Raw genomic sequence first — 16,987 nt, forward strand, 5'->3', positions numbered from 1 at the left:
TACCTTTTTAAATCTCCAAATTACATTTCATTTTCAGACATATAAACTTTACGTAAACGTTGAAGAAAAATCAGAAGCAATCTATGGATATTTTAAAACAATATATTTCGTTTTATGTAATTATGTTACTCAACTCTAAATTGGTAAAATCTTTCCATTTTATACGTTGGCCGTACTATCAACAGAGGGCGCTCTACAAAATTAACACTTCCTGGCAGTCAGGTACCCATAATCTAAACAACAGCATACAGCGTTATTCAAGTTATATTTTCTTTGAAAAAATAGGTACCATGCAAAAATACGGGTGGCATGCATGACACACACGAAAGAACAAACTGAACTGAAAGTGAATGGATGAACTGACGTGTCTGGTCTGTGTGAAAATAATGTGATATAAAAATATAAATAATGTCAAATCTAACACTAACTCTATGTTTGTTGGTGTTAAATGTTGTAATTTGTTTGTAAAAGGCTGAACTATTTGTGGGAAATGGGAGCAGAGAGTAGCATTCTTCAGGGATGCAAACTCGAGGAACCGCTGGAGACTCCGTCATGTTCGGATTGGCGACTCCACCCAGCGAAACGTAAAGACGGGTCACGGGTTTCAGTATTTGTACACAAGAAGTCCGAGCAAGAAGATAAACGCCTGGAAAATGCGGCCAAGGTACTGATGAATAATGCATGAGAAGAACTTAAGACGATAATATTGGTTTCAAGAAATGTATTGCACATAGTACAGTCATTTGACCAGTTCGGGATCATTGACCAGTTCGGGATCACTTCAACTTTGCAATAACCAAATAATTATATCATTTCTCATTATTACCAATTTCTGTTGATAAATGTGAAGATTAACATCCATTAAACCAACAAACCCAAAATAAGGTGCCAAACATCATCAGCAAATAAATTATGGCCGTTTTCCTGAAGGTTGTCTGCAAAATTTGTCATTTTTTTGTTGAAAAATGTTGGTTGAAAAACACTGTTAAAACTTCTTACCTTTAGAATTGGAGTGCCGGGGCAAAAAATATTTATGTAAAATGATAAGAATGTGTAAAAAACATTCCTGTAATTACTGTGCAGTCATCTTGTTTCTTTGAGGAGACAAAGTTATCAAAATCTTCTTTGAGGGGGCAACTTACCCTTGACCAGTTCGGGATCACTTAACATCTCATTGCGTCAAATGGTGCCGCACTAACTTACTAAGTCTGGTAAAATCATACTACTGCAGTAGAAAGTTTATTTAGTTGATTTTGAGAAACATTACTTCAACAAATTCTTGTAGATTTTTTATTTTGTGAGAAAATTAAGCTTGGAGGGGTCAATAATGCTTTTTAGGTTCGCTTCACTTTTTCATTTGCCTTTGCTGTTGTTTTGTGGTTTTGTCGCTGGTTTTTTGCGCTGCTATTGAAGACACTTGCATGACATTCACTAAAGAAAGGAAGTCCAAGTCCATGCCAACACACCTCTGATGTGTCGTGTCCTTGAGAGACAGTTTTATGAATGGGAGTATGGGTTTGCAATAAAGGGCACTCTACTGATTCAGAATAGATTCAACTGATCCTGAACTGGTCAAACAGGTGACGATACTTTTCTCAAAGCCTCTTCAAAAGAACTAATCTTTTTTTGTCAGTGAATACTTGGTGAGTTTTATGACATGTTTAGGTAAACTGATAAACTTTTTTGTTTAAGATATCAAAGAGATTGCAACAAAAAACCATGTGAATTCAAGAAGTGATCCAGAACTGGTCAAACGACTGTAGTTATTGTCAAAAGTAAAAACAAAGAATTTAATTGAAAACAATTTAATTTTATTATTTGTTGGGTAACATTAACAACTTTCCGTGGCGCCACCACTTTTTCACTAATTTTTACAAAAAGGGATAACTCATTGGTTAGGATGAGGTATTACTAGGTACTATATTATTTCATATCAAATGAAAAAGTGGTGGCGCCATACAACATTTTTCCAGTTGTCAATGAAATTATAATTTTTCCATAATAAAATGAAAATTATTAAATCAATTTTATGAATAATAAAAAATTGAAATTGAAAAAATAACTTTAATATTATAAATACTAGTATTAGTAATAATTGCTTAATGAAATATAAAAAATTGCTTTCAAGACCAATAATGTGTGATGTGGCAATTTTATATGAGAATGAAAAGAATAAATTAAAAATAATAAAGTTTTTCCCCCCTGAAACTTTACTTTGTGAATTTAATATTTTTCAAAAGCCTTCTTAGTGATTAATTGACTAATTCCATCGTTTATTTATATTTATGTAACATTTTAATAACTTGGTTTCTTCATCAGCAACTGAAAATTCTTCGCCATCCAACCATCTTGAAGTTCTTCGCATCCTGTGACAATGTTGAAGGCACGTACCTGATCACGGAGCAAGTGCGCCCTCTTGAGTTGGTGTTGGACACGCTTACTCCCGAGGAGATCTGTGCTGGTTTATACAATGTAGCAGAAGCACTCAGCTTTCTACACGATAGGGTAATAACATATAGGCCTTGATTGACACCCACACCACCTAGCAATTGCCATAGTGCGCTGTGCTGTGGTTTCAATACAAATTAACATTTTCCTTACCAGAGGCCAAGGCCTGGTAATAACTGGAACCTGGACAAAAATGCTGAAATGTATTTAAATCAAATGTTTATACATGGCTGTTATATTATATGCTATTGTAATAATGTGTTCCCTCTGCAAGATATACATGATCAGTAGAACTTACAAAATAGTTGAAGACAGTGTTTATATTTTGTGTAATCAACCATATTATGTATGCATAAAATATGAAATAACAGACATTTGGACAAACCGTCTTTACCAACATTAATGATGTTGGTAAGGATGGCCAACTAAGAAAGAAACACAAGTGTAAAGATACAAATTCACCAATGTCTTGACTTTATTCAAATCTAGGGAGGAGCATCTCACAACAATGTCTGTCTCTCCTCAATCTACGTCAGTTGCCAGGATGGAGGATGGAGACTCGGAGGGATGGAACACCTCTGCAAATTTGAAGATGCCACAGCGCAGGTAAGATTGATTCACCAAGTTACTTGTAGCTCTATGCAGTGTAGCCCAGTTCATTTGGCCAAAATTGTATAGAGTTCTTTCAGCAGCAATTATTGTTTAAAAATCTTCTGCTTGGTGAAATTGAGCAGAATACCAGTCACGGATGTTACATAATATGGCTGGTAACCCAGGTCTGGAATTACACGGAGGCCATGTCCTCTGTTGGGCCTTGATTGGTTCCCCTCCAAAAATTTTCCATATACTTTGAGATTTTCCAACGAAAGTGCCCTTTGCCAAATGAAAAGCGCCTTGCCCTCTCAATCGAAGAGGAAATTCAAGCCCTATTAGCCATAAATGCTTGTAAGCACAAGTTTGTTGTGCTTTTGCAGCACTGTGAAATTGGGCCCGTGTTCTTAATTCAATAACTATGGTGTAAGATATTTCTTGATCACAAATGCAACTAGAAATGACCAAATCTTGCTCCATAAAGGGAACCTTAAAAACGGTTGTGTCTCTGACGGATCACTTCGATGACCGACCAATTCCACACAGACTGGTAATTTTGAATCAAGGGTCATAGCAATACACAACCAGACAATTGCAAAATGTAGTTCATTTGAAACCGTCTCCCACAAAACTAGTACAATCTCTAATTTTCCACCTCCTTGCTCAATATGTATTTTTTTGTGTTTACCTCTTTTAGTTTCTAAAAAGAAGCCAGCCTTTACGCAATGAAGACTCCATCCCTCCAGAGGAGCAAGAGGATAGTAAGTCATCGACGGCACCCCAGTACGGCCATGCCAGGGATGCCTACGCTTTTGGGATCTTAGCTCAGAATATGCTGGAGTATTTGACTGATCTAGGTGTGTAAATTATAACCGTAACCACCCCTAACCCATCAAAATGATTATTATTGTTATATAATTCTGGTAATGAGAACAGGGATGCATCATAAGTGAACTTGATCACTACTGTAGCTCACAAGCCTGAGGAAGTCTGTAAACAAAGGTGCTGCTAATGTGAACCAGAAACACCGGGGTTAACCCCAACTCTTCTTTAAAGTGTTTTTTTATGTGCACTACCAGTCATAGTACACGAAACCTACGGCTTAATTTCCAAAGCAGTTAAAAATATCTTACACAAGGACACAAGTGTCAAGGCCAGGACAAGACAAACTGATGAGAAATACCAGAGCTTATGTCCAGTGCTCTTAATTCGTCAATCACAACATGCCGCTGTTATAGTGTCTTGCTCCATCATGAAATCTGTCTGGATTGTTGTTTATTTCCACAGGTTCAATGAGTGCCACCTTTGAGCAGCGGATTAATGAAGAATTCCTGGACGACGACCCGACTGTAAGACCCAAACTCAACACCTTGCTCAAGGATCAACTTTTCAAGTAAGCCTCAAGGAACAATGTGTAAAACAAAATGGATGAATCTAAAGACCGATTTGTGTTTAAGAACCCCCTTGCTGTCACAGACTGATTTCAATAAAATTTCAAGCACAAAATATATTTGGCTAAGCATAAAGTGTACAGTTTGTTACTGGTTCCCTGCAAATTTTTGCTTAGCAGTTACCAACTTGACCAAAACAATACAATGAAGACAGGGAGATTTTCCAAGATATTGAGCAAAATAGTTTGAACTTATTTCCATCACAGTTTTCTGGCACTCCCATAACAAACCCGTGATAAAATAATTTTTGTTCAAAACTTTTTTTAGAAATGACTTTCTCGAAATCACCAACTTCCTAGTCCATCTGACCGTCAAACCGGAAGCAGCCAAGAATGCTTTCTTTGAAGGTCTGGCACCCAGACTCCACCGGCTACCAAGGCAGCTAGTGGCAAACCGTCTGACTCCATTGCTCCTGTCTAGCTTTGTCATGGCAGAGCCGATGGCGGTGTCAGCAGTGTTACCGCACTTTATGACTCCTGTGAGAGGTAAGGATCTTGTGTTAATGTAGGGATACTGGATAGAGGCCGGTCCTGAAAGGGGACAAGCACAACCAATAAATCACATTGGTCCAATTTTATAAAGCTGCTTTGGTGCTGCAACTACACGATGGCCAGAAAGGCCCTGTCGCCCTATGTCTTGGCTTGATGTCTCTTCAAATATTATTTCCCTTTGACTTTCAAGATTTTCCACTGGAAGTGCCCTTTGCAAAATTAAAATGGCGTTGCTCTCTATGTGTCCCATAAGTCTTGAATCAAAGTTGTCTTTTTATCCTATTTCAGAATCAAACAGCAAGCGGAGGGAGTTCCTCACAGACCAAATCAACCCGTTGTTCTCCGAGGATCTGTACAAACAGTTCGTCATACCGGTCATCATTCGGCTGTTCCCGTCTCGGGAGATGCACGTACGGATTTGCCTCCTCCAATACTTCTCCTTCTACGCCCACCTCTTCGATGTAAACATCCTCAGGAAAGGTGTCTTACCTCAGGTGAGATTTCCATTGCAGGGAACCATTCTCAAGCATTGTTCATCGCATTATACACTGGCTGGTAACCGATATATCTGGTAAAACAATAAAATCACATCTTACTTCATTCTAGGTAGGATTTGAAACTTGGCGGAAGCATAATTAAGAGATGATTGTAGTATCACCAAGTGGATATCTCTTTTGAGTAGTGTTGGACCTCATAACGATAACCAACGGTTCTTTTCAGAACCAACACTACTAAAAAGAGATACTCACATGGTGTAACTGAAAATCTCTCTTAGTTATACTTCTTTCTACTTAATTTTTCAGGTGTAAATATTTCTTTTTGGTGAAGACAATCATATCTGAAGTTAATCATCATTTCTGTGGTGTTCGTTTGTGAATGATGTGGCCAGAGTTGTGGTTAAAACCAGCTGCTTCCTCATAAGACATGAATTGATGTGACAAGTTTCAAGACAATACTGTGACAGTTTTCATTGCTGCTATCTCAACAAGAAGACACTGTATTCAGCTTTCACACATGGCTTTTAGTGTGTCTTTCTTGATAACTTTGCCTATAAACCAGCATTAAGTTGGAACAAAAACAAAAAAACAGGTGATGATCCACCCTTTAAAGCGACTGGTTTCTCAGATTATTCTTATTTTTAATTTGCAAACAGCTTCTGATCGGACTGAAGGATTGTCAGGATGAATTAGTAGCAGCCAGTCTTAAGGCTCTTGCCGAGATTGTGCCGATCCTTGGCGCTCAGCTCGTTGTGGGTGGTGAAAGAATCAAATACTTTGTGGAAGGGAGACCCAAGGTAAGGCTCTCTTTCTATTAGAGTTGTCGTCATCAGTTGTAAGCCAAGACTAACATCAATGAGAGACTTTTGGGAACACTTGTTGGCAGCAGACTCACCATATCAATCCTTTTTTGGGTCGTATCCCAATTGGGGGCATGAGTTACGGCTATGACTGTTGTCAAGTGTGTTGCTAATACACAATCATGTACTTCAAAGCATGATGACGCGGAAATCTAGGGGAGCTGTAGTCGCTGATTCAGACTCGGGCCTGAGTGGAATATTTAAACAGTGGAATTCAGATTTTCAGGGCCAGACGATATTCGTTTGCAAGACTCTGCAAGGGTACACAATTTTGGCCTTTAGTTCTTTGATTGCAGTAAAAAGTTATTTTGATTTATGCTCATTTTTCCACTCAGTTCTTTAGTAAAAAAGAGACCCCCCTCAAAAACATGGACAACGTGACAAACTTGACAGCCGTCAGTGGCGTCATCACCCTCCCTTCATTGGATAAGACCCCGCCCACTAAGCCTCCATTGCCACCATATACTGATGGGACACCATCTGATACTGTGGATGAGACCGGGGTGGCTGGGCAAGATGAGGAGGAAGCGGCAGCTGTTGCTAGGCGTCGCCAGCAGGAGAGAGAGCGGAGGAGGGAGGAGCTGAAAGCGAAGAATGAGCAGAGACGACGGGAGAGGGAAGCAAAGAGGAACCAGGGTAGTGGGAAAGGTGAGTTTGGATAATATTTAAAAAAAATGTTTTTATTGCATTGAGTGCAACCAGGCTGATAATTCACGGAGGCAACTAAAGTGATTGCCTCCATGCCACCTGGTAAATACCTTTGTGCCTTTAAAATGCACCAGTAGACATTTACAATTTCCTCATAGACTTTACCAAGGAGAAAATGCCTTGGTGCCCTTGCCCTTTCGAAAACGAAGCATACAGGCCTGTGCAACAATGAGAATAATATCATGCGTTGAAAGATGGACTGTTCCATTCCATGAAGTGAGATTGAATGGAACATAATTGATCAATTTATGAATGAAAATATGTTCTCAATAACACAATTTATATCATTGTCATTTGATTGGTTCATAAATCTAAAAATTACACAAAATTTACAAAAAGTTATTTTTTCTTTCTTTAACAGTGACATTGTTATCCATGACTGATTTGAGGAAAGACCCTGTGGAGTCAGCTGGAGATGTTCCCTTGGACGAAACATCGCCACGATTTGAGAAAATCAGTTTCCCTGATGACGTTGAAGATAAGTTGGAAGAGCTAGAGCTAGAGGAAGCATCTAAGAGTGAAGATGATTGGTCAGACTGGGATGATGTCAGCCAACCAGAAAGCTTTTTCAGCCCAGACCCGGAGGCTAACCAATCAGGAGTGGTGTTACATGCAAGAGGAGATCAGCAAGAACCGGTTGGAACCAGTGCAGATGCTCAGGTGGACTCTGATTGGTCCAGGGTCAATGATGACTGGGGCCAGACTAATATGGCAGATGAGAAAGGACATGCCTCCTCCAAGAAAACAGCGAAGCCTTTACAGCTCAAAAAACAAACCGTCGCTAAAGAATCTGCTGAACCAAAGACAGAAACCCCCAAACCAGCAACAAAACCAGGCAACGCCAAAACATTTCCGAAAAAACAACTCCGTACCACCCCGAAAAGCACAGAACTTGGCAGTGAGTTTCTCATTCCAGACATTGTCGCAACACCCAAAGTGAAGAGTCCGGAACTTGACTTCTTTGCCGATATGGAGCCCTCATTTTCTTTCACACCTTCCTCGAAAACAACGGACAATAAGAAAGGAAAAACTGCCAGCCAGTCACCAAAAGAGGATGAAACAAAATTGTCTTTCACAATGAATAATCCCTCAACGGATATGGAATCTGTAAGTAAACAAATAATTAAGAGGGTAATGGAGAGAATATTTTTTACAATATGATAGATGGAATGTTCCATTCAAACAAAGGGAAGCCTAGTTGAAAGGATCATTCAATGTTTCCATGGAATTAGGGAGTTTCTTAAGATGCTCTCCGACTGTGTGCCAATGTCCAATCTTGAATCATCCAAGGCATGATCCTATATGAAAGGCAAGGCCATGATTCCTGCGTACTATGGACAGCATTCTATGGCCAAGGCCACTTCACACTGCAGCGATTACAAAGACGATAATGCGACGCAAAGAGAATGCATTCTATTGGTTAAAATGCTCCACGCAGAATATGCCCACGCCACACCCACGCTCATTCAACCAATCGTTCTCGTTATCGGGCCTGTGTTGACCGGGCCTTTATTCACAAGATATTCTACAATTGTTCACAAAATTATGAGAAGTTCCACCATAGTTCCACTAAGCACTACTGCGCAGGGGCGTGGTTAAGATCTGTTAAAACTTAAATGTGAAGTGGTTAACTTTAATTCCTGGGACCTCTTTTCATAGTATTCACAAATAATTTCTTTTTCTCTTAGGGTGATGGTTGGGGAATGGAGGACGACTTCAACTGGGACGACACGGAGAGTTGATCGCTGGTTTACTTGTTATCCTAGACCATTTATCTCACAATTGAATTAATATATATTATCAAATCTATTTTATCAAATTTATGGTGACTACTCTATGTTCCGACAGCTGTATGTTCAGACACTCCTCTGTTCGGTTAACGTCTTGTGATGTACATGCTATGGTTTGGAACAAAGGGGTGTTAGAACAAAGGAGTGTTGGAACACAAGAGTGTTGGAACTTAGAGGTGTCGGAACATTGGAGTGTTGGAACTTGGGGGTTATGGTGCATAGGGGTGTTGTAACATTGGAGGTTCGGAATATAGAAAAACTGGAACACGAGTTTTGGAACTTAAGTGTTTCGGAACATAGGAGTGTTGGAACTTTGGGGTTTTAGAATATAGGGATGTCAGGACATTGGAGTGTTGGAACTTGGGGGTGTCAAAATATTGAGGTGTTGGAACATAGGGGTATACGAAACTGTTTCACCACTTGATATAGAAAAACTGGAATACGAGTTTGTAAACTCGTATCACTTTCACAACAATTCATTGCATCAGTCACTGTCAGTGCAGAAACTGTGTACAAGTTTTCCCGTTTAGCCAAACAATTGTGCAAAAAATGTTCTGCGCTAAAGAAGTGTTGCAGTTAAATTTCAGAGCCAATCAGTGTCGTCTGTCGGCACCATCCTTCCAGGGATTCGTTGACAAGATCGATATTTAGCCCTAGGGAAGAGGTTGCATCGTACTTGTACATGTAGGTTGTCCCTTTTTTTCCATACTGCTCTTTAAATCATTATTAAACCCGATGTTCTTTGTGCTGAAATATCGAGTCCAAGTGTAGTATCATGTTTCTGTAATTAAAGTTGTTATTAAAGATGCTATGTTAGATTTTTGGCCCCAAACAATAAAAACTAGATATTTCAGAGTATCACCCGCTTTAACGAAAAAAAGTTTAACTTAAACTTTTAATGGTCAGGAACCATACATTTTTTTTAAAAAACATTTCTTATAAAACACATAAGAATTACTCACATGATATATTGTCGGGATCCCGACAAAAACTAAGTTTGAGCCCTTTATTTAACTGCTACTAATAATTGGCGGACTTTTTCGAGCAATGGCTCAAATGAAAGCTTGTAACTTTCTCGACTCCATCAAAATACCCATTTAATTTTAACTCGAATTTTTTTGGTCATATCTGCCAAAAATCTGACATAGCATCTTTGAGCCATGTAAATGATATAGAGTTCTTTAATATAATTCGAGGGTACAGTTGAGGAAAGGGCAGACCGATTGTATAACACCAGTTTACCAACACAACGTTTTGTAATTTACTCGTACCCATGGCTTCGGTGGGTTGTTGCAGTAATGTATGTGTAACTCCATGTACTCTATGGATAGCGCATGAACTTACCATAAAAGGGAAAGTTTGATTTTTGGATGAGTAATTTCTTTCCTTACTCGCCCCCCCCCCCCCCAAAAAAAAAAAAAAACCAAGACATTTCCAGTCCCAGTGAAAAAAGGCACAAGGGATTTATCAGGGCTATTTTATTATATTGACTTTTTTTTTTGGGGGGGGGACACCCTTTCTACAGAGAATGGCGACTTGTGGGACTGTTGTAAGGTACAATATGCATGTTGTCAGCAAGCCGTTAATAAAGTGAATGAAATGCTTTTCAAGAGATTGTTTTTCTGGATATTGTTATCCTAAAATACATAAAATTGCACTTTCCGCTCATTGTTTACTCAACTATTTGCCGATTTTTTTAAAGAAATTAACGGTGGGCATGTCCAAGACATTTAATTATAATTTTTAAATTGAATTTATTTTTGGAAACATTTTTGAAGGAATAATGAAAAGAAAACAAAACCCAAAGACTGGTTGCGATGAATGTGTGCGTCAATGCCTGGCAGCTAATAATATTAAATACTACATGAAAATATTAAAGAATAGAAACATGTGAACAAAGTTAATTTTGTGGTTTGTGTCCCTTTCCTTTTAACTGCAATTTCCGATGATAGTAGGCATGAAGTGCTGAAGTGTCAAAAATTAGACATAGCCAAATACATGGGGCAGAGGGCATCTCCAAAACATGTTCACATACATGAACAGACTCCTATATTCAAATCCGCAAATGAATTTTTGAGTTGACAATTGAGCACGCAATAGTGGGGGGGGGGGGGGAGGGAAGTACCACCATGCCACAGATGAGGCACAAAACGGTCAACAAGCGGGAGGCTATTAACTGCAAGACAAAAAACTTTAAAGAACTCATCCGAGACACATACAATATTCCCTGCATCAGTTTCGACATTTATTTTCATTTGGTTCTCATGATACCATTCATAAAAGTGTTGCTGCATAAAGGGGGGAAAAAACCCATAATATTAAACCATCCTGGTCAAGTTGTTACATCATTTATAGTTTAGGTAGTAGTTTCTTTCTTGGAAGGATATTTAAACTTTTCTTATTCCTGAAGTTGTTTGGCTCGCAGGAAGGATGCCTTCTTCAGACGGACACGGTCCTTGCGCTGGGAAAGGGACATCTTGGCTCGGTTCCACCTGTAATAGACACACAAACAAAGAAGTTGTTAAGACTGTTGTTACGGGAAAATAGTTTTGTGATACACTTCCTTTTACAAGACTTCAAAAGGAAAAGTGTGAAAATTAAGGAGCGTCTACTAAGCTTGTATTTCCAGCAGGTGGCCAACAAGGGCGTTCTTTTGCACCTGAAACCTGCTCGCCTTTGAAACGCTCCAATAGTCGCATACATATACTTTGAATTATTTCTTTCAGAAGCCAAGTCTAATCAAGGAAAATCATACGGTAATTCCAGCTATATTTGTTTGGCATCTCATCACAAAGAAATTTGTCCGATGTTTTAGTTTATTTTAATTTTAAGTAGTATCATTGGATCTTGGCTTTTTAAGAGGTAAATCTTACCTCTTGGTCTTCTTGACTTCCTTCTTCTCCTTCGCCTTGTGTTCGGGATCAGCGCGGATTGCCTCATGCGTCTTCTTGTACATCTCTTCCATCTAAAACAACAAGGAGCAAGACCTTATCACTCAAGGTATTCAACAAAATAAGTATGATACAATACAGATGCCCACTTTTGGTAACACCCCCTTTCCATTTATTTTACACATGTAGGTATTGTAAGTTTGAATTTAGATCAAACATCAATACTCTAGCATCTAGGCCAGCAACTGCAGTTGGTTAAAAAGAAGAGAAAAAAAAGAAAATCTCCTGGCACAGCATGACTTTGACCGTTTTGGGAAATTGGAAATGGTAGTAGGCAGTAGACCTAGGCATTTGCATTAATGATACATGGTCTGTTGTTTATATATTCTTTCAGAAGCCAAGTCTAATCAGGGAAAATCAGCCGGTAATTCCAGCTATATTTGTTTGGCATCTCATCATCAAGAACAGAAACAAGACAAAGTTAATTATAAAATGAGTTTCATGTACACTGTGCACATGACTAAACAATTTGCTTAACTTTATCCCAGCCAAATACAACAAAATGCGCCAAATTGTAAGACTTGTATTTTTTTGCAGTCAACTAAAATCCCATATTCAGTAGCACTGGGCTTCATTTAGCATGGTCTGACATAGCCTTAACATGTCCATGTGCAATCTGAGTCCCCAGCAAACTTCAATGCATATTGGTGCATTAAGAAGGGTTAATGCCCAGTACCAAAGCTAGTGTAAACCATTTTTTCACTTCACAATGCAACATGATCTGCTGTTGGAAACCTACAGGATCACTCGGAACTATCTTTGGCCACAGAGGAATAGTTTTTTATTGTCTTTCTTACCCCGTCAGCTGTGATACCGAGCTTGATGTACTGAGAGAACTGTCGTCTGTAGGCTTCGTCATCCTCCTCCGCCAGGGATCTCATGTAGTCGGAGACGTGTCCGCCCATGATGTGCTTGCGGTGGACATCAGCGTTGAACTCTTTGCTGTCGGCGTCGAAGCCGGGGAAACGTTTGTTGCTGTTTGGGAACAATACAGGCAGCAGTTTAAGTACAGCAAAATCATTAACGTTGGGAACCAGGCAAAAACCAAAACCCTAAAAACAGAAACCTAAGCCCCCATAGAGGCGTTGTTTTTTTCTATTGGTAACATTCAAAAATCCCAAAGCCAAAATCAAAATAAAAAATCATGATTTCACTGGAAGCCAAAAAAACGCCCCAGTCCAATCAGTTCAGCTGAGCCACACAAACCTACCACTAGCAAAACCTACTACTACAAGTGGCTAGGACCCAAGTGATTTCATAAATGATACAAAATCTTTAGGTGCATATTCTTTCAGAAGCCAAGTCTAATCAGGGAAAATCAGCCGGTAATTCCAGCTATATTTGTTTGGCATCTCATCATCAAGAACACTAAGAAAAACCACAAATTTATCCAAGAATTTTTATTTGTTTTACACTTTGGATTGCTCTGGGGCATCTAACAGGCCTGGATTTCATCTTTGAGAGGGCAAGGCCACTAGAAAATTGGAAACTTTTGAAAGGGCACTTTTGAAGACCAGAGGGCAACCGATGACATGGCCTCCATGACCTATGTAATTCCAGGCTTGATCTAAGGGAGATTGAGTAAAAAACTCACCTGTGTGGGATGTCGATGCCTCCATCGCTGGCGCCCTTCAGCACCCCAAAGACACGGGCACCGGTGGTGGTTCTGGCAAGGCCAACGTCCAGGTAGCAGCGGAAGGCTCCAGCCTTACCCTCGACGCTCTCGACATGAAACTCCTCCCCTGTGATCTCCGTCTCTCCCTCATACACGGTGTCAAGGTTGAATTTCTTCAGGATCTAAAAACATGAGAGTGGCACCTCCACATCATTAAAACTCCTAGGGAGAACACTCATGATTATTACAATCATTTAGGTGTTGAAACAAAATCATCACAACAAAAGATTACCTAAAGCGCCAAGATACCTGGCAAGTTGGAAGTAGTTTTGGTGCATCTTTGTTAATGTAAAAATATTTGACAGGGTTCGAAAGTAGCAGTTGCCAAATAGGAGTGAAAAATAGCGACGGGCGAGTCAAAAACTTTCCTTCACAAGTAACTATGGAATAAGCCACCATCAGTCAATTTTACCTTGCCCAAAGATGGCATGAATTTGTAATCTCAGACGCCATGTATAATCAGCAAAAATCATCCGGTAATTCCAGCTATATTTTTTTGGCATTTCATCACAGATTAGAATCAAAATCAAAGCTATGCACAAATGTAACGTAGCTGTAGTTAAAGGCATTTTACAGGATTGGTGGAGCTGAAAAAAGGGACAGTGTTCATATTTGTGTCATCAAGGTTATGCACGAAATAACAAACCAGTGAAAACTTTGGGCTTAATCTGTTGTGCGCGTCAGGAAAAATCAGTGAAAAATAAAAAAACAAAAACAAGTTTCAACATGGACATTTGGGTAACCCAGGGCTCCCTTTGAACCCCAAATAAAAAATTAAAACGACAGAACCTTGAGCAGCTTACCCTGCGAGCAAGCAGGAGCCCAGTGCAGTAAGCTGCGGCGTAGTTAGTCAGCCCGACCTTGACGCCATACTTGGGGAGCTCATGTGCGTATGCAGCACATACGATGATGTCTCCTTCAACTCTGGCGTACGCTATCTGCAGAGAAAAACAAAAGAGTACTTTGTAACAATAGTTTGACAATAGTTATGGGTCTGTATACTTCGCTTTTTGAACGCTATGGTAAAGGGCACCCAATGAGGGGATTGTAATTGTCTACAGAGCACTTCAAGGGCACCAAGGCTCTGACAAGGGAAATAGAGGCAATCACCTTTGTTGCAAAGGAAGTATCAGCCCTGAATAAGCTGTTTTGTTTCTAATATGACAAAGTGAGGTATTAATCACTCAAATGAAAAGCACCTAACTGTCAGACTTGCCCTGTCAGGAGTTTACTTTCCAAACATTAAAATCACTGGCCTTGGGCTAACGATATTAATTTCGAACCCTGGACTTGAAAAGACTTTATTGGTTCTCTCAGAGGCCACGTCTAATCACAAAGAATCATCCGGTAATTCCAGCTATATTTGTTTGGCATATCATCACTGAGAACAAAATCCCGATCAAGGGAGTCACACCGAGGTTTTGGATCAGGGTCCCAGCAGGGTCTAATTGAAATTTTCCAACCCTGAAAAATATCTGAACAACAATAGGATGCAACCACCCCAAAACAAATTGAAAGTAATAAACCACAAGGGAAACAGTATGGGGAAACTTCAAATAATTTGGGGTTGGGAAAAAAAAAAATGAACTGGAAGACTTCAACTTGCAAACAAACGAAACATGCTAGCTTTTTACTAACATGACAAACTGGGTAACTACCAACATGAGGCTGGTACAGCTCAGTTATCTAGAGGGTGCAGGTTTCAAGTCATGCTCTAGTAATCTTTTTTTGTATTAGTTCAATCCAAATGCAAAGTGGTCACAGTCTGGTTTACCAATAAAAGTTTTCTGAACTTCCAGCGTGTTACACTTATAGTTACGACGAATTTAGACTCCAAATTCTTGCAACAAAAGGGAAAACTAGAGGTGACAATTCCCATACTTCCAAGGCCAGAGAAAATACCAAGCAAGCTGAATCTACAAACCTGCGTAACGATATCCTTGTTCGTGAAACGCACAATCAAGCGGTACTTTGGGGTGTTGTACTTGTTCTTGTCCTGGACAACAAGGAAGCGCCTTGCTTGGTAGTCGGTCTTTCCCTCACGACGACGCTTGAATTTGACCTGGTAGCGCTTGAAGTAAGCCTTGTTCTTGACGACCTTCACGAACCCCTGCAAAGGACGGAACAAATGTGAACATGAAATATATTTTGTGCCCTGTAATAGATTTTAACCATAGTTATAATAATGTTGTGCTTATTTGTTTATCACTTTGTAAAAATAGTGAGGAAAAAATACTCCATCCGAGTTGTGAAATTCTCTCAGAAGCCAAGTCTAATCAGGGAAAATCATACGGTAATTCCAGCTATATTTGTTTGGCATTTCATCACAGAGAAAGAAAAATTTAATTAAAGATAAACTAAACTAAACTGATATTTGTAAATAAAATGAAAATGTTCCCCCCCCCCCAGACTGAATCTCAGAAATTCACCCCAAAACAAACGCAACATATTGGCAACATAGACGTTACATATTCCCGACAGACTGATTTTGCTGATTGCCATAAGGCACCGACACTGACAGTTTGGGAAGAAAATTGGCACGACCACAACAAAAATTGTTTGCATCCCACGATCTCTTTCGGCCACTCAGCAAAATCAGCCAAGCAGATTGGCAATAAAAAGGTCTTAAAAGGCCAGCAAAAAGGGCTTATCAGATAATCCTGTAGCCAGGTTAAAAAAAAAAATTGTAAAATTAAATAAAATAAATATGCACCACATCTAAAAGTTTTGTATCGATATACATGTTTCTATTTCTACCTATTTTATCACAAACAATATTCAGAACCATTTTAGTGGAAAGTTTTCAAAATTGTTGCATCACCCTCCACTCCAAAATAATCCAGGTTAACAAAATGTTAACCAGCTCACACACACAACCACAGCACAGCTGCTCTACAAAAATGGTCGAATATTGTCAAGCAATTGAATTTTTAACCACTTCAAACAACGATCAAGTTTTTTCATTAAAACAAACAACAACATTAATTAAAGAAGTCTACATACGAAGGGTTAGTTAATGGAAAGTATCACACATGCATAAGTTGTGGGAGAAACGTTCCAAAACGTTTCATTGAGCTCGTTGAGGGTTTTCGGCCACGTTGGAACCTTCAACTGGAATGTGTGCAATGAAGGCAATGACAAGCAAAACTATGAAACATTACCATTACAATCTGACCCATCCTGCAAAAATGAGTTTATATTTTCCATAAATTTTTGGTTCATAATGTTAACAATGGATTAAAGCACATATCTTCATCATATTTTAACAAAAATATCATACCATTTTGCGAAACTTTTGCCTATTTTTACACAGGCACTTGTGATAGCCTCGGCTGGGGGCTGACCTAAAATGGAAAAGGCAGACTGAGCGCATGCGCCGTCAAAAATAACTTCTTTCCTTAGGTGACACATTCGTTATTTTAAAAGTAAAAATGCACCTTTTAACCTAATATAAAAAAAAACATAGACTTAATTAACACTTTACTATAATATTTGTGTACTTTAAATTCAACTCGGAATGAACAA

At 39.1% G+C, this 16,987-nt stretch overlaps 2 protein-coding genes across 2 annotated transcripts; one reads left to right on the forward strand and one right to left on the reverse strand.

Moving 5' to 3' along the window:
• The first annotated feature begins 335 nt into the window (after nt 1-335).
• LOC139948072 (protein-associating with the carboxyl-terminal domain of ezrin-like) lies at nt 336-10,740 on the forward strand. The gene is made up of 11 exons (XM_071946093.1): nt 336-664; nt 2,320-2,505; nt 2,938-3,054; nt 3,737-3,896; nt 4,327-4,432; nt 4,758-4,975; nt 5,270-5,475; nt 6,135-6,275; nt 6,674-6,986; nt 7,408-8,153; nt 8,735-10,740. Exons 1-11 carry the CDS (start codon nt 491-493, stop codon nt 8,786-8,788), a joined length of 2,421 nt encoding a protein of 806 aa, XP_071802194.1. The 5' UTR covers nt 336-490; the 3' UTR covers nt 8,789-10,740.
• A 319-nt stretch (nt 10,741-11,059) lies between these two features.
• Nucleotides 11,060-16,835, reverse strand: LOC139948073 (large ribosomal subunit protein uL18-like). Its single transcript, XM_071946094.1, has 7 exons — nt 16,743-16,835; nt 15,387-15,572; nt 14,266-14,400; nt 13,382-13,584; nt 12,585-12,762; nt 11,710-11,801; nt 11,060-11,328 (listed from the first exon to the last, which is right to left on the reverse strand). The coding sequence occupies exons 1-7, from the start codon at nt 16,833-16,835 to the stop codon at nt 11,235-11,237; spliced, it is 981 nt and encodes a 326-aa protein (XP_071802195.1). The 3' UTR covers nt 11,060-11,234.
• Nucleotides 16,836-16,987: the final 152 nt, after the last annotated feature.

The sequence above is a fragment of the Asterias amurensis genome, chromosome 15 (assembly GCF_032118995.1).
Source record: "Asterias amurensis chromosome 15, ASM3211899v1".
NCBI lineage: Eukaryota > Metazoa > Echinodermata > Asteroidea > Forcipulatida > Asteriidae > Asterias > Asterias amurensis.

Bases quoted from the DNA above. Each gene is read 5' to 3' on its own strand.
- LOC139948072 (XM_071946093.1), top strand. From the start codon at position 491: ATGGGAGCAGAGAGTAGCATTCTTCAGGGATGCAAACTCGAGGAACCG. The intron at 2,506-2,937 runs GTAATAACATAT...ATTCAAATCTAG, and splicing joins TCAGCTTTCTACACGATAGG to GGAGGAGCATCTCACAACAA. The intron at 5,476-6,134 runs GTGAGATTTCCA...ATTTGCAAACAG, and splicing joins GGAAAGGTGTCTTACCTCAG to CTTCTGATCGGACTGAAGGA.
- LOC139948073 (XM_071946094.1), bottom strand. From the start codon at position 16,835: ATGCGCTCAGTCTGCCTTTTCCATTTTAGGTCAGCCCCCAGCCGAGGC. The intron at 11,802-12,584 runs GTAAGAAAGACA...TTGTTGTTTTAG, and splicing joins TCGGTATCACAGCTGACGGG to ATGGAAGAGATGTACAAGAA. The intron at 11,329-11,709 runs GTAAGATTTACC...TGTCTATTACAG, and splicing joins GAAGTCAAGAAGACCAAGAG to GTGGAACCGAGCCAAGATGT.